At 39.2% G+C, this 21,973-nt stretch overlaps 1 protein-coding gene across 1 annotated transcript in view; it reads left to right on the top strand.

Annotated features, from left to right (window-relative positions):
* Positions 1-5,676: 5,676 nt before the first annotated feature.
* CNTN5 (contactin 5) overlaps positions 5,677-21,973 on the top strand; it is a 269,554-nt gene continuing 253,257 nt past the window's right edge. The window contains exons 1-3 of the mRNA XM_075499526.1: positions 5,677-5,710; positions 6,166-6,384; positions 21,468-21,591. Of these exons, the coding sequence (XP_075355641.1) occupies positions 5,677-5,710; positions 6,166-6,384; positions 21,468-21,591 (377 nt within the window). The remainder of the gene's footprint in view (positions 5,711-6,165; positions 6,385-21,467; positions 21,592-21,973) is intronic.

Here is a 21,973-nt window from a genome sequence, read left to right as displayed (position 1 = left end):
CATCACCCCAAGAGTCAGAATCCCTTACTCTCCATAGATTTTAAACACTACAAAGACAGTTTTCAAAGCAGTTTTGGGGATGGTGAATTTGCTTTGTCATGTTTCTCTGTTTGAAAAAAGAATGTATTTTGGTCAAATTACATAGTACCATTGTTGGAACTATGTTGACATATGTTGTGCCTTTTGGAACAAATCTGTCAGATAAAATATAACAGGATAGTATTTGTGGTTTATATTTGTACCCATGGACTGTATCTAAGGAACATGTATAAGCATATGCCATCCTGTGGGAAAAGATCCACTTTCCCTCAGAGTCAGCTTAGTTCTCCCACAGCACACATGAAATGAAGTCGAATTTATAACCTGACATAGCTATTACAAATTATAGGAGTAAACTTCTTTCAAATGATCTTGAAATTCATACTTCTGTTTTTTCTAAAAGAAAAAAACCTCAGTAATCAGCAGAAGGCAGTTTTTCTATTACCTGTGGTGTGGTTTTTCCTTGTTGTGTTGAATCTGACCAAAGAAAGGCTGAAGAGCAGCATGTGCTGAAAATAATAAAAGATGCATGAATAATTTAATGAGTTGGCACAGATTCATTAAAAAGTTACCAAAACTAATTCAAATCATAGTTTGCTGTTGGAAATCACATTTAAGAAAATGTGCACTTGGAAAAAAATATATAGTCTATCTTAAAACTGTCATACTGTTGTTAAAATGACTATAAATCTGGTAGCTCTAGTGCAAAGAACTATGAAGGCTAATCCAAGCTGCTGATTTTATTGTGTCTGGTTTCTAGCTGCTTTATATCTTTACCATTTGGGCCTATACAATCCTTATCTGTGTCTGCTTGCAGCTGAAAAACCTTTGGATGTTTCATCCCAAATAGTTAAGTTATTTCTAAGAATGAGGTTAGGGAAAATATAATTTCATTGTGAAGCTCAAGTGCAGCAGAGTTTTGAGAGCTACCCATAGGTCTTTGATGGAATTTCTCAAGGATTTTAAAGGGTAGACTGGTAAAGCTAAAAAACACATTAGAGAGTAACATCTACTCTCCAGCAGTTTAACTATGTACTTAAGTAATGGAAAATAAATTTATTCTCCCAAGTCTCAGAAGTCTCATCCAAACCAAATTCAAGGAATAATTTTATTGTAAATATTACTCCAATAAAAATATATTCTAATTAAGCCACTGCAACTTGGCAGTTCAGAAGTCTAAATCTCTGGAGGTGAATGTTTGGATAAGGAAGTAGGTTTTGGTTTTAGGTAAGCATGATTTCTGCTCTAGTTGTCAGTAATGATCACAGGCTACAGGCTTTCAGTAAACAAGAAATATTTGCTTATGTATAATTTATTAACCATTTCTAGTTATGTCTTACAAGAGAAACTTTACTCAGATACAGCATCCCCATGAGCATGAGAGAGCAACAAGAGTCAGGATGAAATTTCACATTGATCACTAATCCCAGCCAAACAAAACAATTATACCACGAAAGGTCAGAAACCATCTTGCATAATACTGCCATTACTGCAGGACCTTTTCAGCATGTAGAGTGACTTTTGTATCCTTTCCTTCTCTTTCTTCCCATGGTTCTTTACATTCATGCCATCTGAGATCATGTTGATTCTTTTGTTCTTTCAAACCCTGGATTTACCACTGTGGAACAAGTGTTCCCCATTCAACTAGATAACAAAGAATTGTAAAATAATTTTTCTTTTTAAGTGGGAAAAGAGTTACAGTCTTCTTGACTTGATGAGGCAGCACAGAACGAGTTCATTTCACCAAGCTGCCTACACGTACTATTTCGGCAAAAAGCAGTTGTTAAAACTATTTTGGGGTTGTTGAATCCTATTTACTGGATTAGCTTATTGCGTTATGTATGCAAAGAAACAGGAGAGTCATAGCCTAAAAATGAGACATATTACATTAGCAAAATCTACAGTTTGATTCAGACTTCTGCAGAAAGGGAGGCTGCATACCACTGGAGATTTCAGTATGTCTTCTGTTTACTTTTGTACAGCAATGTGGTATGTTGGCAAAACTTAGGCAGCCTGGAGCGAGTCTCTCTATTGTACTTTCTCCTTTTTCCAGTCCCACTTACTGCTTAGCCCTTCACGTTTGGCTCCTGCACCTCCTCAAACCTCCTTCCCCTCCAGATGCATTCCTCTGCCTGGAAGCTGTTCCAGGCACTCACCTAATGACATAAAGTCTGATCCCAAACTACTTAGGTCAGGAGCACTTGTTAGCTCAAGCTTACTAGGAACTGTAGTATCCCTTGTCTCGTAAGTTGGCATGCCCTTCCAATTAAAAGGAGTAAAAAGAAAAAGTATTTCATAGTACAATTTTGAAAGGATTAAGGGTTATTTTGCTTTCCCATGTTTGTATAGTCTGCAATTTGGCCTGGTGGTAAATGAATTAAGTGTAATGAAGGATACAATTTTTTCTGTGTTTGTTTGTAACTTTATATATGCGTACTACTTTTTCTTCCTCTTGTATGCCTGGGCAGCAGGGAGGAAGGCTGCTTATTTGTCTTAACTTGCTTGCTGGGTGATAGATCTGGCAGAACCCAGTAGAAGGATGTTCCTCTCCTGAGAGCAAGATCGTTTGAGAGACTTTTATGGAAGCAGGTGGGAATGGCAGAGAATGAGAGACACAGCAAGGAGGAGAGCTAAGTGGCACACTTGCTAGAGGAGCAGGGGCCTGGCTGCATTTTGTTCTCAGTGTGTCATTGAACTGAAAAATTTAATAGTGAAAACAAAAGGAAGAATTATAATATACTATGTTTATGTAGAAACATGCAGAGCATGTGCTTGCTCCACCCACTTTCCAAGCTGACAATACAGGGCAATAGGATTATAGAAGCTATATTAAATGGTCTATCTAAGAATCAGGATTATTAGTATTAGTATTTAATTTCTGATTGCTAATCTCCATTTCTTTGCAAAAGAAGCAGTATACAGCTCAGACGCTCCAGCTTGCAAGGAAGCCTTTCTGTCTACCCATCAAGGAAGACTGTTTCCTAATTTTCCCAGTGAGATGACATAAGAATAATTATTTGAATCTTCTCAAGCTAGAATAGCTGATATACTCAGGAACATCATCTAAGCAACTACCTTCTGTTGTCAACAAACAGACTACATAGTTCAAAAGGTCTTCAGACATTAGAGTTTTACTACTGTGTGGCATATAGTACATTTAACATCCTAGTAATACTATATTTCAGTCACACAAAGTATTTATCATTTGCTGAAAAAGTACTGACATAATGTTGTCCCAAATCCATGTCCTTTGCCATAGGGAAAATAGCATAGAGCTAAAATACCATGCTGAAAATAAAAAAATGCCTGTATCTGCAGAAAATACTCAAGGAACAGTACATTCATTATATATGTGATTTCAATCATGATTCCTTTGGAAATCTTATTAAGGTTTATTATGCTGTGTTGTAAAGTTTGGACCAAAGGCAGGTCTGCATTTTTTTTATTATAAAGTAAAATTCCTTCCAGTGTGTATTTCTTCTATGTCTGTGTGCACACTGGAGGAATGTCTTCCCAACAGCAATCACCACTGTTTACACTTTTTTTTTTTTTAAAGCTGTAGAAATGGATCCTGTAAAACAGAGTATGTAGAATTATAGTTAGAATTACAAAATAGATTAGTTATGTATAAAAATATATACAGGAATAGTTCTGTGACACCACACTTTTTCATTTAGCATTTTCTTTCTGCTTCCTCATCTATCTCATGTAGATTACAGATCATTTGTTCACCTTGGGTGAGAAGCAGAAGGACATGCGTGTATTTAAAAGACAGAGGGATGTGGTGTCTTTTCAAAGCAAGAGTGCATGGTGCCTTGCATCCTTCTTACCAGCTACATCTGGCCACATCCCAGCTCCATCTGAGAAAAACAAGACTGCGTCCCAATCTGCCCATTTCCAGATTTCCTGCAGCATTTCCAGGGAGGGTATCAGCACCCCTGGGGATATCAGAGGATCTGAGCTGTGAGGATCTGAGGAGCTCCACAGTGCCCAAGGCCCACTTACAGTACAACTAATTAGCTATCCTGCCACCAGAACTGCTACGTTCATCACCGAGCATTTCCATCCTCTGATGTAGACTATGTTAGAGAGAGTTTTGTCCCTTTCCTTTATGTCCATATTCCCCAGGGAACATCTTCCTTCTCTGCTCACGAGGAAGATGTCCATTCTTCATTAAGCATTTAATGTGATAAGTTTAAGCATGGGCATTTCTACCGCAGCTCATTTATCTGTAATCATTTATATTTGTAAGGCCAAAAATATTTTTGTTCAAAAGATAAATTAGCATTTTGTGAGACCAAAATAGGTCAAAAATACAAAAATTTCTTCAAGAAACCTCAATGACCTTGAGATTCTGACCTCAGGGAAATCAGAATGAAAAAAAGTTATTTTAATGGCAATAGATTTTAGTATGAAATTTTAAAGATTTTTTTCAATATTCCTCTGGAATTGGAAAAATTTTACTTTACTTTCACCCTATGGAAAAAAATTACTTTAAAAGAACTAAAATACATCAATATTGCAAAATGTTGAAGGAATGTATTGAAAGACAATCAAAGATATTTTTTATGAAATCACATTTCTATTCCAATGGTAATGTTTCAAGAGGTCCTATAAGAGATATTGTCATACAACATTTTAATTTGTCATGATGATGTTCTATTTCCCCTCTCTTTGTGGGCCAGGAAAGTTGATATTATGTATATCATATACAAAACAGCATGATGCAAATAATAAAGCAGATGGTTTCTGAGACCAGAGTGAAAGACAACTTAAAGCAGAGTTCTCCTTATTTGTGCCTTTGCCATCTGATTGCCAAAACTTGTATTTAAATCCAAATTTTAAATGAGATACGGCATCATCACATAATCTGTATATTTAGAGTTTGCATAGATGAAAATGGTAATTTTAGAGTACTGGTCATCTGCTTTTGCCAAATTCCAGCTTTTTCTAAAAGGTAGGAGGTGCATTTTTAACATCTGATCAGAGACAATAAATACTGTACTGAAATTACCTTTTCCTAAACCTGAAAGACTCTAAGCGTTCACTGTCACAGTCTTCGTAAAGTAAAATGCATATTTCTCTAATTTTAAACCATTTGAAATATAAAATAGTTCAAACTATATTTATGGTTAGAATATTTTTCCAAAAGCTCTCCAGCAAGGCCATGACCTAATATTTTAAAGAGATTTTATTCCGATTGAGTGTGCTGCTATTCAAAGCTTTTGAACACTCATAGTTTTTCATTGTTCATGTTATGCCAATGTGAAGAATGTCCAATTTATAAATATTTATCATCAGTGGAGATGACAGAACAATGATCTTTTTTTCTGCCAGCCACTCCCACTGTCCCCTAAAAAATCAGTTCCTTCATAGGCACTTGATATGCAGTCTGACTCCCTTTGCTCATCTATATCAATGCATTTTTAAATATTCTTCTCACCTCCTTTGCAGCTCCTGAGTAATATTTTTAATCTATTATAATAATATGGTTTATTTATTTCTCTTATATTTGGTATTGTACAGGGACCAAAAATTTGGGCACAATTTTTTTATTTGTAGACACTGAAATTTTAAGTACAGCCAGAAAAGGAAAAAAAGGGAAGTTGCAGAGACAGAGAAGGAGGTGACTTTGGCATGCACATGTTTTTGGGAGAGATATTTGTGCATAGTGGGCTCTTGGGCTTTTGAGCTAGCCCACTTGATTTGCAGAGTAGTGTTGAAATGAGGACCATATTTAGCTCCAACCAGTGTTTCTGCACTGCATATACAAAGTAATGTAAGGCTGTGAAGGAAAGAAGATGACTTGGCAGACACTTTTCTGCTGTGACTTAGGGTCATAGAAATAGAATTTAAAATATTGAAAACTCATATTACTATAAGTAAGAAATCTAATAACCACCTGATTTTATATTGTGTTGAAACTACAGGGGAATTTTCTGCCTCAGAGCTCTATGCTGCTACCCAGTTCGGTCTGGAAGCCAAGTCCCTCATGGAGTCTGGGGCATCTCTGACACTGCTTTTACAAATAAAACTTTTTTACTTTCTACTGCATAGCTAAATATTCTTTTGAAAAGTGATAGATTTTATCTTTATTCAGTGTTCACTTCTTGGGTTTTTTTTCAGAGTATTCAGAAGCTGTTCCTGGTCTCCCCACTTCATATGCTGCTATCCTAAGAATCAAATCTGGTAGTTCATCTTTAGCCTCATTTAATTCAAAGAACAGACCACGATTAAGCAGTCCTTCATTAGGAAGTGTATCTTCCCCAGGCTGGAGAGGAGCTGCACAACATTATCACTCCCCAACAAACCTCTACCACTTTTCAGAGGCCTTCAAACATGATGGTAAGTTGAGTTTCCCTCTCTGAATCTTTGAAAATTTTTTCAAAAGCAGTACATTTTTATCAGCTTGCTTCAGTATTTCTCAGGCATAATTTTGAATTTTATTAAACATCACAAAGTAGAAAGGGGCCTCTTTCCCTTTAGATTCTTCAGATTAACCTTAAAGTCACCAGTTAAAACATTCTTTCTTAGAGATTCCTATGCAGAATAGTTTTATACAGCATTTGCTACATGAAAATAGCAAACTAGTGGTTTGGAATTCCATTATAGCACAATTTCATCTATTCAACTAATGTCTGCATATTTGAAAAGCAAAGCAGTAAAATGTCAGTCCCTCTTCGTTATATATATTTTTTCTCTTTGGAATTTTTCTAATTTAATCATGAATGATAGTAATGTAAATTAAACATGAATAGTAAATCTTATAAAACTACTTTTTCTCTAAATTACCTACTCTGTATAGTCAACTCTGTCATGCATGCACAGATGTATGCATGGATAGACATACCAGTGTGATATGGTGTCATCTACCTTTAAATGAAATAATTCATAGTAACAACACGCATTTTCTCATATTTGGTTACATTTAAATGAGCCACATTTCTGATACAATTTCTTTAGTGATAAAGCTTATCTGAATTATGTTCAAAGAAAGATAGAAAGAAAAACAGAAAGAAAGAAAAGGAGGAAGGAAGGAGAGGAAGGGAAGAAGAGGTTAGAGGATATTTAAACATCATAGTCTAAGGAAGTAACAGAGGAAAAATCATCATTAATACCTCACAGTTCAACAACATTCATGCAGTATAATAACTGTGATTACAGGATTACTGTTCCTCTCAGTAAAGTCTTTTTTTTCCCCCTGGAAAATACTTTGCATGTATTGAAAGCTAATGGTGTATGCATGTGTTTTTGTGAACAGAAATGGCTTATATACAAGTGTAAATATGTTCCCTGAATTAAGGTTGATCTAGAACACAAACAATTTGACTCATGCAAGCAGATAAATTCTGTTTGACAGCATTTCTGGAACTGGGGCAGGATTCTATATTTGTCCATCCTCTGCAATATTCTTTGTAAGCGGTGACTAGACTAAACTCAGTTATCACCAATGCACCAGACACTGATAACTCCTCCCAGGCAACCTGATATGTGCAGGTGGAAATCAAAGTTCAGGATTAGAACCAGAGTGTATTATCCTGGTCTTCAACAGCATGAATGTCTAGAGACTGAAGGAGAAGAAAGTGGTAGCTGCAAGGCAAAAGAATACAGACTTTATGAATAATATAGCACAAGCTGGAACTATAAAGCATCTTCTCCCTGATTGACCTTGATTTTTCCATCATGTTTTCTTGGGAAAAAAACAGCTGGCAAAAAGGCAGCTTACTGTGTTTAAATTTGATGTGAAGTTTGACTGTTGTGCTTATATCCTTACTTTGAGAAGGCTGAGAAAATTTTATGCCCGTCTCATTCTAAGAAAATGATATATGGGATGGGGATCCTCAGGGTAAGCATTCCACCACCTACATCCTTGGCATTTCCAGGAGGTATGCTGAGATCATACCTGATATAGGTCAGCAATCATGAATCTCCGCAAAACATAGGGGCCACATTCCAGCTCTGCAGTTGAGCTTCTGTTTTGCAGCAGGAAGTAAAGAATCACTGACTGGAGACAAAATTTCAAAAGGGCCATAACTCTTAAGCCACAATGAACAGAGCACTTGACTCAGAAGAGAGGGACGGCAACTCTTTCTTCCAAGGACTGCATTAAACAGTCCTAGGAGAGTTACTCTACCACTTACAGGTCTTTGTACATCCAGCTGTGTAGACAGTTGCAGAAACAAGTAAATCTGAGGCACCTGAGTTATATTTTAAAAGCCCTTGATTATCTGAAGCACCTGCATGGCACAAACACAGATATGAAACAAGACTTAGAAAAGACCAGCATACTTCTGGCATGGCAGGATTCAGGACTCCGTGGCAGGAGACCAGGTAGGATATTCTGCATCATCCAAGAGGGCAAGAATACATCTGCTATGGCAGCTGAACGCAACTTATTTTCTAAACCTCTCTCAGTTCTTTTAATAACTTTAAGATAATATCTTTGATATTTAGAAACCAGAAATAAGTTCACTGTCTCAATCATCTGGGATTCCACTTACTTAAATTACTAAATTTCTTGATTTTGGTTTGGCCTCAAGGCTTTTTTTCAGTTTTTAGAGCTCTCAAAGGAAAGATATTTTAGTTATCTTCCTACAACTGGTATGTGAAAAGTGATAGAGTTAAGTGATTGTGTTTATATGCCAGGGCCTCCTAAATGAGAAAATGCTACAGCACCCTGTGCTCATGTGTGTTCATGAATGACCACTGCTACAAGTGAGAGGACATTAACAAGAGGGGGGGAAACATATTTTATGTTATTACAATTGAGAACTTGCATAAGTCAAACATCTACTATATGGCATACACTCAGGAGCCAGGTTTGCCATAAGAAAAAACAAAATACTTTTATTAGCTGCCTAAGTGTACAGGTTCTCAAGTGACTTCTTATTTGATTTCCCAGCAGACATGCTCAGAGGTCTGACATGGCTTCTAATAAAGATCTGCTTATACTGACTTTATGCCATTTAATTTGCACTCTTAATTCATCATGTGTTTCCTGATATCTCAAATTAAAAGAACTATGCTGTAGCTCACTGCTGAATTTAAACTGTATAGAATTACTTAGCATAAACATGCAGTTAAGGCAGTACAGTCCTTCTCTTCAAGCTATGTATCAATGTGTGAAGTCACGACTAAAGAATGTGCATAGAAAATATGAATTATTAATGAAATACTCTTGAAGAATCATAAAACTGCAAACTCATACTTTCTTACTGTTCCAAAAACTTTTGGAAATGCTGCAGTAAAGATAATTAAACTTCACCTTGAATAAAGATTCTTTTTATCCTTCCATCTTTGGTTTGATATCTTTTAGAAGAAAATAAAGAACAGGGTCCAGTTCACAGCTGAAAGTGTTGAATCAATGAACAGATGTGCAAGATCCGAATCTAATTTTTGTTGAATGAGAATTCCTGATTCCACAACATCTGCTAGATCCAGCTTTTACCAGTCTGAATTAAAGACACAAACTACTAAAAATTTTTCATTGCCAAAAAATATTGGGCAATATTGATTAGTGTGGCATGCCATTTAGATAGTATAAACTAAGTTTAGAACAGATATGTTTGTTTCTGACAAAGGCCACAGAACAGAGAAACCATTTTCAAGCAACAGGAAAAACTTGTCCTAGCTTGCCTAATAAACAGATAAACATATCTGCTTCAGAAAAGATAATTCTGAAAATATGAGAAAATAATTTTATCTATCTCCTTTGCAGTGTAAACTCAATCACACATGTACCGTAGAGTGTTCCAGTATGCAGCATACTAGAATCAATGTACATACCTCGGGGCATGTGTATCTGTCTGAACTTATCTGTCAAAAGGAAAGTCTCCTCAAAGTCTCTTGACTTTTAAGTTAACTGAAACATAGTTTTAAAAATAAATGTTTTTTGTATATGCATGTGTGTATATACATACATACATATACGTATATGTGTGTCTGCTTCTATATATGCAAAATAATTATTGTAAATTGCAGCCACCTTTGTTAATGTTAAAATCTGTTGCACACAGATTTAATCATTGGAACATATTTTGCTGTGATGAATTAGTGGGTTTTTTCTTTTTCATTATATTAAAGGAAATTTTATATTATGACAGATTATAGGGATATTAAAATGGATAGTCATTCTTTATTTCTTAGGTGTTAAGTGAAACGTTATATTATAGAACCTACTTGTAAAATCAATATTAGCAGTGAAGTTAATACATTTTTTCAGTGTTTAAGCTGAAAAAAGGAGGGTTTCTAGCTTTTAGTTGAAGAAAGCAATATGTTTTCTTTGAAAGCAGGGTGATTATTTGTATATCTACAATGTTTTCTGAATATATTGAACGGGTTACACTGTTTCCATGGTAGCAAGGGTTAATCAGAAGATCCTCTAGAGTCATCACCTCAAATGCATGCAACAAGCACAAACTGAAAACAAACCAGGAAAGAAAGGCATTCAAAAGTGAGTTTGATAATGAGCAGCACTAAAACCTGATCCACCTTTACCAAAAAGTCTTTCACTTTGTTAGACCAATTTGAAATGAAACACCTTTGTTTTATTTTAATAAATTCTGATGATATGCACATTTCAGCAACATATATAGCCTTATCAGCAGCTCCTGCAACTTTCTTAATATAGCCTGAACATATTAATAGGACTAGGATTGACAGATCATTGGGATATGGTTTGGTCCATGGAATATGGTTTGGTCAAGCAGGTACTTTTCTGGCTAGGGTCTGTATACAGACTTCAATGTATATTTTAGGATGGAGGATCTGTTAGTGACCCCTGCTTTTAGGCTACTTTAGAACTTCTATCATTTTACAGTATCTTGTAGCTTTTCTTTAGAAAAATCTTCTATCTCCACATGCGTTCAACAGGCCTTTGAAAAATGGGCAAAAAAAAAAAGTAGAGAGATAAGACAGCATTGTTTTCCCAGTCCTGTAAAAATTTGTGGTTTTTAAATTTTGCTGAGTTACTCGGCTTTCAAAAAAGAATTGCCATCACCCTTTTTCCAACTGCCATTTGGATAAATTTTGTCAATGTGTCAGAATAACAGCTGAAAACAAATAGTTTCTCTAAAGATCTCTCTAGTCCACCTTCAGAGGGATTAGCAAAGCCATCCACCAGTATCACCTGCAGTTAAAAACAGTGCTGCTAAAGGGATGTGAGCAGATGAAATGGAGAAGACCTGAAGCAATACCTCCTTCCCCCATATTCACATGCTGCCTGAGCATATCCCCTCAGATACCTTGTCTGCTGGGTGAAAAATACCAGAATGAAAAGAGCTGTTTTGTCCTGGTTTCAGTTGAGATAGAGTTCATTTTCTTTATAGTGGCCGGTATGGGGCTATGTTTTGGATTTGTGCTGAAGACAGTGTTGATAACAGAGATGTTTTAGTTGCTGCTGTACTAGTCAAGGACTCTTCAGCTTCCCGTGCTCTGCCAGGTGCAGAAGAAGCTGGGAGGGGACACAGCCAGGATAGTTGATCCAAACTGACCAAAGGGCTATTCCATACCACATGACGTCATGCTCAGTATATAAAGCTGGGGAAGAAGAAGGAAGGGGGGGACATTTGGAGTGATGGCGTTTGTCTTCCCGAGTAACCGTTACGCATGATGGAGCCCTGCTTTCCTGGAGATGGCTGAACACCTGCCTGCCCATGGGAAGTAGCGAAGGAATCCCTTGCTTTGCTTTGCTTGCGTGCGCGGCTTTTGCTTTCCCTATTAAACTGTTTTTATCTCAACCCTCAAGTTTTCTTACTTTTGCTCTTCCGATTCTCTCCCCCATCCCACCGAGGGGGAGTGAGCGAGCGGCTGCGAGATGCTTAGTTGCCGGCTGGGGCTAGACCACGACAGTTTCCTCCCACCAGTACCTCAGACTGAGAAGATGGCACCAAGAAGACTATGCCAGTCATATAGCTTGAATGGCACTGTAACATTGCAGACAGCGGTCAAACTACACTAATGACAGTGCAGTGTAGAATTTGCTATACCTTCTCCTTCTGCAGACAATTATATTTTTAAAATATGATTTAAGAAAACACTTAAAAGAACATTATTTCTTTTATTCTTTAAAAGTACAGCACACAGAACTATCAGACACTAAAAATAATATTGCCAATGCAGCTTCAGTGGAGGTCTTTGAACACAGTCATATTTCCTTCCTGCCCACCTCTGTGTTCCCAGGGTTCCAGGAATTCATTCTTTTTCACAGTGTGTTTATTGATCTGGAATTATACCAAGGATCACGGCAAGAAAGCTGAGTATTGAGGAATGACACTATTTCAGTTACTACAGAATTGAAAGTACAGGAAACTTCATTCTCATCTGCAGTTTGTTCTCATGGTATTTGCGTTGCTGAGCAAGAACTGAAGAACATCTGATCTTTTTTTCATCAGTAATTGAAGGAGAGAATGAAAGTATCTCTGTATGTAAGAGAGGGAAACCACATGTTGGCTACTGTCTGAGGTGCAGGATACACAGATTCCTGTGGGGATTTAAATACTTTTTACTAAGTCATACACTCCAGTATTTTCTGAGTGCAAATCTACTGCAAGGACAACCTTGCAATTCACAGAATATTTGAGTACTACTTTCAAGAATACTCAAGAATTTAAAAAGAGGGATTTTAGTAATATTATGAATGTTTTCCAGATCCTTGCCTTTCTGGGCAATACCAGTTTAAATAGTAAATCCTAATGAGAGCGCTTAGTGCTTTCAATGGCCTAGACTGAAAATGGCAATTTACAATTTGTAAAGGGACCACAAACTAGCTGTTACATTGCTTGGTTGCAATGCATACCTATAATCCCAAGACATACGTGCCTCTCGATAATAAATCACTGGTCTCATTGCACTTAGATACAGAAAACTGTTGTTTTAGTAAAAGCCTGTGTGAGGAACAGAAATATTTCCCTTGAGAAATTAAAATAGTAAATTGAAATATGCATATGCTTAATATGTATGTTAAATATTCATCTCCTTTTATGCTCCTGCTTAAGTTCAAAAGAAAAAACTCACACAGGACTGTCCTGTTTAAGAGCATGGGTCACTGTTAGTTAAAACATGGGTGCAAGCAAACCTGATGCTTTTGGATATAAATTGATCCCCTGAAGGGATCAGAAAACATACATGTGTATAAAAATGTATATTTATATATAGCATATATATGCACATATACAAAGATATATAAATTAAATATAATAAGGAAAGGCCCAGGAGGTTTCCCCCAAAAGACCACACAAACCAGAAGAACCATGGTTCATGAATCATGCTAAAGGGATGTGAGCAGATGAAATGGAGAAGACAATGGTTCATGAATCAGAAAATTTTATTTCAAGGACTTTCAGACAAGAGAGGGTGGGTGGTGTGGGGCTGCCCTCGTCCATGGCTGTGGGGAGCCTCAAGCTGCCTGTGGGACCCTGGCGTGGTGCAGACTGGGGCTGTGTGTGCTTGGTTGAGCTTAGGTCCATGGCTTTGTGGAAAGCTGCAGAGATCTCTGGCTGAGTGTCTGCGGAGGGAGGGGACAGGAGTGCGCCATGGTGTGGTCCTGTTGCTGTCTGGGTCTGCGTCTGTAAAAGGCAGGGTAAGAAGCAAAGGAGCAGCCACCCTGGCTCACCGTGGGCAAGGCCTGCCCAGGGCTCTGCCAGAGTCTTGAGGCCTTAACTTAGTGTCATCATCCTTGTAGAAGGTAGCAAACGTCTCTGGCCGAGGACAGGAGTGTGCCATGGTGTGGTCCTGTCCCTGTCTGGGCCTGCAGCTGTAAAAGGCAAGATAACAAGCAAAGGAGCAGCTACTGTGGCTCACCATGGGCAGCCCCTGCCCAAGGCTCTCCCAGCCTCAGGCCAAGGCTGTCAGTCCCACATCTCCCTGGCAGCCAGGAGACACCCGTCCCATGGTGGCATGGGCCACTACCAGCCATCTGCCCACTGTGACAGTGCCACTGCATCACTAGGTTGGTGCCAAGGGCTGGTGTCATTTTTGATTCCTTAACTTTATGTCAGCATCCCTGTAGAAAGCAGCAAATCTCTGGCTGTGTGGCTGAGGACAGGAGTGCGCCATGGTGTGGTCCTGTCCCTGCGTGTTCGTGCGTCTGTAAAAGGCAGGGTAAGAAGCACAGGGGCAGGCACCCTGGCTCACCATGGGCAAGGCCTGCCCAGAGCTCTGCCAGAGTCCTGAGGCCTTAACTTCGTGTCATCGTCCTTGCAGAAGGTAGCGAATGTCTGTGGCCGAGGACGGGAGTGCGCCATGGTGTGGTCCTGTCCCTGCGTGTTCGTGCATCTGTAAAAGGCAGGGTAAGAAGCACAGGGGCAGGCACCCTGGCTCACTGTGGGCAAGGCCTGCCCAGGGCTCTGCCAGAGTCTTGAGGCCTTAACTTAGTGTCATCGTCCTTGCAGAAGGTAGCGAACGTCTGTGGCTGCATGGCCGAGGACGGGAGCGCGCCACGGTCTGTTCCTGTCCTTGTGTGAGCCTGCAGCCCTGGAAGACAAAGGAGGAGCAGCCGGCATCTGTCGCGCCACGGGCAACCCGGGCCCAGCAGCCCTGCCCTCCCCTCCCCTCCCTGCCCTCCTCCCTGCCTGGCCTCTCGCCTCAGCCCTCGCTCACCCGCCTGCAGCCTGGGCCGTCTGACCGGTCCGGGGCGGCTGTGTCACCAACCCCCTGTGTCACGGCCAGCGGCAGCGTTCTGCCCACTGTTACACGGGCACCGCATCAGTGGAGGGAGCCAGGGCTGATGGAAGACCCAGCCCTTGGCTGCCCAGGGAAAAAGGGCTGTCGCTCTTCAGCCTTGTTCAAATGCAGTGGAATGGACAAACCCCACAACTTAGGCCCATGGGATAAATGGCCGACATGGAGAGCTGTACCCTGTCTGTCTGTGGACAGCCTCTTGACCCGAGGCTGCAGTCACCTCACAGCCCCTCACCGTCCTGTCCCACCCCACCTCCCCTGGGCCTCCTCCTTGCTGTCAGGGCTGGGGTAAAGGCAGGTGGAGCTCAGCATGAGGCTGCAGACAAATAAACGTGATATCTAAACACTAGGGAGCAATTCAGATGTTTTACATACTAACCTAGTGCCGCTTGGGGTGTCTTACAGCCCAGTATCCTATGGATATACAAGAAACTGGCAGATAGGATCCGAGACCTGGGAAAAATGCACTAAATGCTTATTTTAATCCCAGTTGTAACACCTAGAAGTCCGCTGGCTCCGTGCACGGACGGTTAGCTCACACCTGGCTGCAGAGAGCAGGGTTCAGGTGTCTGGAAGCAGCCTCCGCAGTGTCACTTCAGGTGCTGCGAGGAGCCTCACCTGGCCTGCGGCCGCCACGCCAGGACAGGGCAGGGCTGGTGCGAACGCGGCACCGTGCTGGTCTGCTCTGCCTGGGGGCCTCGGGCACCCCACAACCTCCCAAATGGCACTGGGTATTTATCTGTTAGGAACTGAACACCCTGTGCAGATTAATTTGTGTGCTTTAAGTTGGGTCTCCAGTGCACTTCAGACACCCTGGGGTGTCTGGCCTGATCCCAAGAGGCCACTTCAGAGACCTCCCGTAGATCCTGCGTCATACGTGACAGCTCTATGGCCGGGAGGAGTCAGGGTGGAGGAGGGAAGCTGAGTCTGGAAAAAGGCAGTGGGGTGGGGGGAAGGCGTTGCTTTAATTTTTGTCTTTGTTTCTCACTACCCAAGTCTATTTTAACTGGAAATAAGTTTTCCCAAGTTGAACCTGTTTTGCCCATGACAGTAACTTGTAAGGGATCTTCCTGTCTTTCTCTCAACCCAGGAGCTTTATCGACCCATTTTCTCCCCTGGGGGAGTGAGTGAGTGGCTGGTGGGTGCCTGGCAGCCGGCCAAGGTTAACCTGCCCCAGTATGTAATGTACTGCAGTAATGCTGTTTGGACTGTACGTACTGTAGATATACAGGGCAAGTGGTGGTCATTTTAGCTATGAACTCTTCTGCTATGTGGTTCTGAAATGGTTAGTGTTTCTAATTGTGTAAAAATTTGAACACACATATAAGCCTGTTTGCTTCTGTAGAGTAGTTCATATGTGTAAAGTTGCTCAAGTGGATTTTATAAGCAGGCCCTTTTTTTCTCTTTTTCCTTGGCAATCATCCATGTCTATTGTCATCTAAAAATCTAAGCCTCACCTTGGTTACTTGTGCATCTAGCATAAGGTCTCAAAGAACATACTGCTACAACTGCTTGTGATCAAACCGTGGTAAGGCCCAGAGATTAATTTTTCAAGGAAGACTCTCATCAGAAAGAGGAGACTGATGCAATTGATTAGACCTGGGACTAATAACCAGGGTTTATTAATCCTGGTGTTGGCTTTGTTGAGCATAATTGAGCAGTCCTCCAGTCTAGTTTGTAAAAGGACACATGAACAATCTCTGTAAATATTAACCAATGTGCAGTTATGCTGTACACTGAAGAAATTGTATCTAGGTTTTTGATGGTGACTAAATATGTGTTTAATAAGTGATGCAATACTCTTGAAAGAGAAATTAATAAATTCCCAGTTATAATCAGGTGAAATTCACGTGGTCACCCACTTCAGACTGGGAATCCTCAAGCAGAACAACATCAAGCTCTCCTAAGCATTCGCTGCTGATACTAACGTAGATACAGCCTGGAATTCCTGAATCAAGTAATGCACCAAGATTGGCAATGACACCAAAGTTATCGAAAAGTGAACTTTTAACCCGTGTCTACTTTTCAACTGTTGAACTTCATTGCCACCTACTTAAAATCTCCAGTCCCTAAAGGCAGTGATAGAAGAGAATCACCTGTTCCTCAGAAGGCTTATTAAATCCCATAGTGATCATTAGATACATGTTTTCTCCAAGCACTTCAGGTTTTAGTCTGCACATTGTTCTCTCAGAGGGCATGTCTGCCTGAGAAACAATACAGGCAGAATAAAAGGTGAAGAAGACATGGTGTTATTCAAGAATCAAAATTAAACAGTATTGACAAATTGAAAATTGTGAAGCAGTATGGTGATTACAGAATTTCCAGGAGAAATTTGAAGCTATTTATCTGAATGCTGAATGTCAACTCAATTCATTTACCACTGAACTGAATGTTTTAAATTATAAATTAAGGTTGTGGTTCCTTAAGTGTCTTCTTTGATATGCAGATGTTGAAAACTGCTAATAAGTAATTGTGACTTAAAATAACAGCTGATAAGTTGGTAAGATGGCAGAAGACAGCCAAGATTCTATTAAACCTTTTCCTGAAAGTTCATGCTTTTGCAATGTTAGAAATCTGTGTATTATGAGTGGTGCCATGCACATACACCTTTGTTTTTTTAATTTGTTCTAGGAAAATGGATTAATTACTTAAATTTAGAGTGACTATTCACATCGCTCAGTTTCAGAGATTTCAGGCTGTGGGGTCACCATTCAATCCAATTCACTCCTCAGTCCTGGCTCCATGACTGACTAGTCTTGCAGATCTGCAGTCTCATACTATGACTCTCTGCGTGCCTCACAACTGGCTTTACCTCCGTTACCTGTATTAGGGGAAGTGAAATGAGGTCTGCACCCTTGAGTCTCATCCCACCATGAAACAGCAACATTAGCAGAGTGTGTGCTGGCTTCTGGGAAATGTCCTCAAGTCCTACAGTTTCAATGTAGCTTTAAACTCCCTACATAGAAAGGAGAATACAGTAAGCCTCCAGTGGAACTGGAGGAACTGACTTGGAATTCCAGGTCAATTTTGGAAGAGTCCAGGACTTTCCATTACCTTTAATGGGATGTTAAGTGCTGGCTAAACTATGTGCCCATCATTGATACAACTACTGAAGCCTTCACAAGGCTTCATTTTATTTGAGCTTTTATTAACCTGATGTATAAGAAAATTAAAAGTTTTCTCTTTAGTTATAATCCAGCCTGTGTTTTAATTTGAAAAAATAGTTTTAAAATATTTTTTTAAATATTTAAATGAAATATTTGCATCTGCAGTGTGTTTCCTTCATTGCTTTTGAAATAAAGAGAGGAGGCATAGAACACTTAAGATTTTCAGTTTCAAATTTGTCACTGGAGTTTAAATGAAGATAGTATCATTAGGTGATCTGTTATGATTTCTTGCATATCACATATCACACCCCATTGCATTTTATTTAATCACCCCTTTATTAAGCCTAATACTTTATAAACATATAGTCTTGTCTTTTCAGCAAGTGCTTTGGTCTCTTCAGAGTAGATATTTTTCTTCAATTATTCTGTTGCAGTCCAGATGATCTAACTAAGAATTCATTTAGTCAATTTAGCTACAAACAAATGAACATTCTTCTCATTCATTATCGTGTTGCTTCTGAGTCTCCAAATAATTTCTGCTGGTACTCCACACTCCATCTGAAATGCAGATAAGCAGCTAACTACATCTTTTCATCTTTTAGGAACATGACTTGCATGCACTGAACTTTCTCCGTTACCATTGTCTTCACTGCAGGCAGAATTGTTGTGGTTTAACCCCAGTTCGCAACGAAGCACCACACAGTCGCTCGCTCACCGTCCCACTCCCCGGTGGGATGGGGGAGAAAATGAGAAAAAAAGTAAAACCTGTGCGTTGAGATAAAGACAGTTTAATAGGATAGCAGAGGAAGATAAAATAATAGTAAAAATAATAACGACAACAACAACAATAATAATAATGATAAAAGAATGTACAAAACAAGTGTTGCACAATGCAATTGCTCACCACCCACTGACCGATGCCCATGCCATCCCTGAGCAGCGATCGCTGCCCCCCGGCCAACTCCCCCCAGTTTCTATACTGAGCATGACGTCATATGGTATGGAATAGCCCTTGGGCCAGTTTGGGTCAGCTGTATGGGAAGCTGAAAAGTCCTTGACCAGTGTAAACACTGCTTAGCAACAACTAAGATATCAGTGTGTTATCAACATTATTCTCATACTAAATCCAAAACACAGCACTATACCAGCTACCAGGAAGAAAATTAACTCTATCCCAGCTGAAACCAGGACAAGAAGTAACACCTGTTCTTCTTATTCCACATAGCACAAATATCCATTTGGCCACTACTTTAAGACCACATTCTTTAAGAATGCCAGCCTCCACCTAAAGAGTTCAGGTTATTTTTCCAAAACGAAAGTGCAATACAATATTTCAATATTACTGTTGCAGATAGTACCGGTAGAAAGAACACCTGTACTGCTAGTGACACCAGCACCTACCTAGCATTGCATCTTTTTCTTTTCTTTCCAACAATCCTAGACCATGACATTGTATTTTATCCACAGAGTCACTCCTAGGGAGAAGATAAAATCATTAATCTTCATGAATATACTCCCTATCCATACACCTAATCTGCATGGAATAATAACCTAAATCTAAACCCATGATTTAGCTTTGCATTAATTAATTAATTCTTGGGTTTGCTACACTGTAGCTTGATGAGAGCTCTGATTGTTTACGCCTACATTGATTAATATTTTCTCTTTTACAATGTAAGAACCAGGTAACCAAATTACAAGAAACAATCCATACAATGTTTTTGTACCCACATTTTCCTTTCTTAAAATAAGTTTTGCCAGCTGATTCCATTGCCCCTGTGGCAGCCTCAGCTGTAGTGCTCAAAACTTAGTACTGGAGTTATTTTAAATTCAATAATATAAGCACATATCAGAAATCACTTATTGTGGTTGGGTTTTTTTAAATAATGCAGATATCTGTCCCAGAAAATATAATTTTGCCGATACACCCAACTAAAGTAATGCACCTAAACATGGAAGTAATGTAAATATGCAGAACAGCAATCCACACTCCTTTACACAGTCCTACAAAAAAGGCTAATAAACTTGAAAATGATGCAAACCAGAAACTACTAATTGCTGCTGCTCTTATTTGTTGTCTTTACAAACTGGCAGGCTAATTATTTGAATCTATTTCAGTAGAAGCATACATACCTGAAAATAAAGGTATTTTCAAAATCTGCATTTGAATAGCAGTGTAAAAAGACAAAAAACTAAGTGTGTAATAAGTATATAGTCACTAAAAAGGAAGGTTGAATAGCATAATGGGTTTTCAAGTGGTCTTTTCACTGTATGATAATAATAGAATTGAGAAACCCAAAATGTCACCGAATTTAAGGACATGGAAATTTGCATTGCAGAACTGGATTACTATGACCTATGTCTCCCATGTTTCTCATCCTTTTTCGGGCTCCACGACTTTCCTCTCTGTACCAAGACTCGTAGTCCCGTGCTCCACGACTTTCCTCTCTGTACCAAGACTCGTAGTCCCGTGCTCCTTTGCCTGTCCACCCAAACTTTCTGAAACTATTAGCGGTATGAACAAGGTCATAGTTCCCAAAACTGTGAACCCATAACATGCAGTTGAAGTTGTGTGGACTTGGTAGAAAAACGCAGTAAATAATTTTTATAAGTCAGTGCCCAAAACCCAAAGTCTTCAGATGCACCTTTCTTACTTCAAGGTGGTATTGATAGGACAAACGTATCAGGAGATTATAAACTGCTTAAGGCGTCATGCTGTCCTCATTACCAGTTGGAAGACTTTTATGACGTGAACATATGAAACCATAAAACTGACAGAGAAAACACTGCTCCCATATGTTTCATTGCAAGTAGTAGGACAACGTAACTATCTCCCCTCACCCAAATCATTAGGCTTGTGCTCTAAGAGCGGTGTGGGACTAAATCATTCAAGAGTTTGGAGCAAGTCTAAGTTGATTAAAAATCCACAGTCTTCTAGTGCACAGTAAGCATTTTAGTTGTTCAGAGCTACACGATCATGAACCTTTTACTTTTCTGAAGGTTACATTTTCCTCTTCACAATATGAATGAATTGGAATCATAGATGTATTCTACGGGTCTATCCAGCTTTTCTTGTTCAGAAATGTAAATTCATATGAAGATATAGATACATGCCAAAATTAGAGAAGACAGTGGAGGAAAATGAAAAGTCAGATTTTGCTATCTATTTTTTAATAGTGGCCACCAGTTGCTGCCATTAATTTTACGAGTGTTTTTTCTTAGCAACTTCTTGACATAAAGGGGAAAACTGTGTCTTATTTCTTTGTGAGATAAGCTGCTGCAAGCAGCAGGAAAATTTTTGTTTACCTTGCTCTCTATAAGCAGATTTAACTCCTCTTGCTGGCTTAATTCTCTCGAGATGCTCATTAGACTGCAGGCCAAAATATGTCTGATGAGAAAGCCATTTTAAGGCATGATGAACATTTAAATCATACTAAATATTTTATTGTTAACTTAGTAATATTTCTTCCTTATCTTTTTTTTTCTTTTAACTATTGCTTTTTAATATAGCATCTGAAGTAATGTGATATGAACCTCTGGAAAACAAACATAATTTTGCATACTTTAATCTCACTTTATAAAAGCTATAATACACTTACATTTATTCAGACTTCCTAAACTGTAGCACTTCTATTTCCACAGAAAGTGTTGATTATGGGCCAGTGTTTGTACAAGAGCCAGATGATGTGATTTTTCCAACTGATTCTGAGGAGAAGAAAGTATCTCTGAATTGTCAAGCTCGTGGAAATCCTACTCCCACATACAGGTACCTGTTTTAGAAAATTGGTTTTAGTTTTCAGAATATTAGCCACTGCAATCCCACTCTGAGAGTCAGTGTGCTTTGGAGAACAACATAACAGAAACAGCTCCATGACACAAATGGCTTTCCTGATTGAATGCTTTTTCTGATTCTCAATAAGCAAGAAGCATAAGTGGTAGTGAATAAAGGCAAAGCGATATGTGGTCTCAAATTGTGTTCTCTGTGCGTCATATCTATCCATGTGGAGGGACTCCTTTTGTCCAGTTTTTTGACTTGTGTCTGTAACAACTGACAAGATCAAAATCTTTAATTGATTTTTTTTCTAAACATCTATAAAGCTACAAAATACTATCCCATTTTATGGGGAAAGCAGTAAAGAACAGGTACA

This window comes from Mycteria americana, chromosome 1 (genome assembly GCF_035582795.1).
Source record: "Mycteria americana isolate JAX WOST 10 ecotype Jacksonville Zoo and Gardens chromosome 1, USCA_MyAme_1.0, whole genome shotgun sequence".
In the NCBI taxonomy this organism is placed as follows: Eukaryota; Metazoa; Chordata; class Aves; order Ciconiiformes; family Ciconiidae; genus Mycteria; species Mycteria americana.
This window is presented reverse-complemented; position numbering and strand designations above follow the sequence as displayed.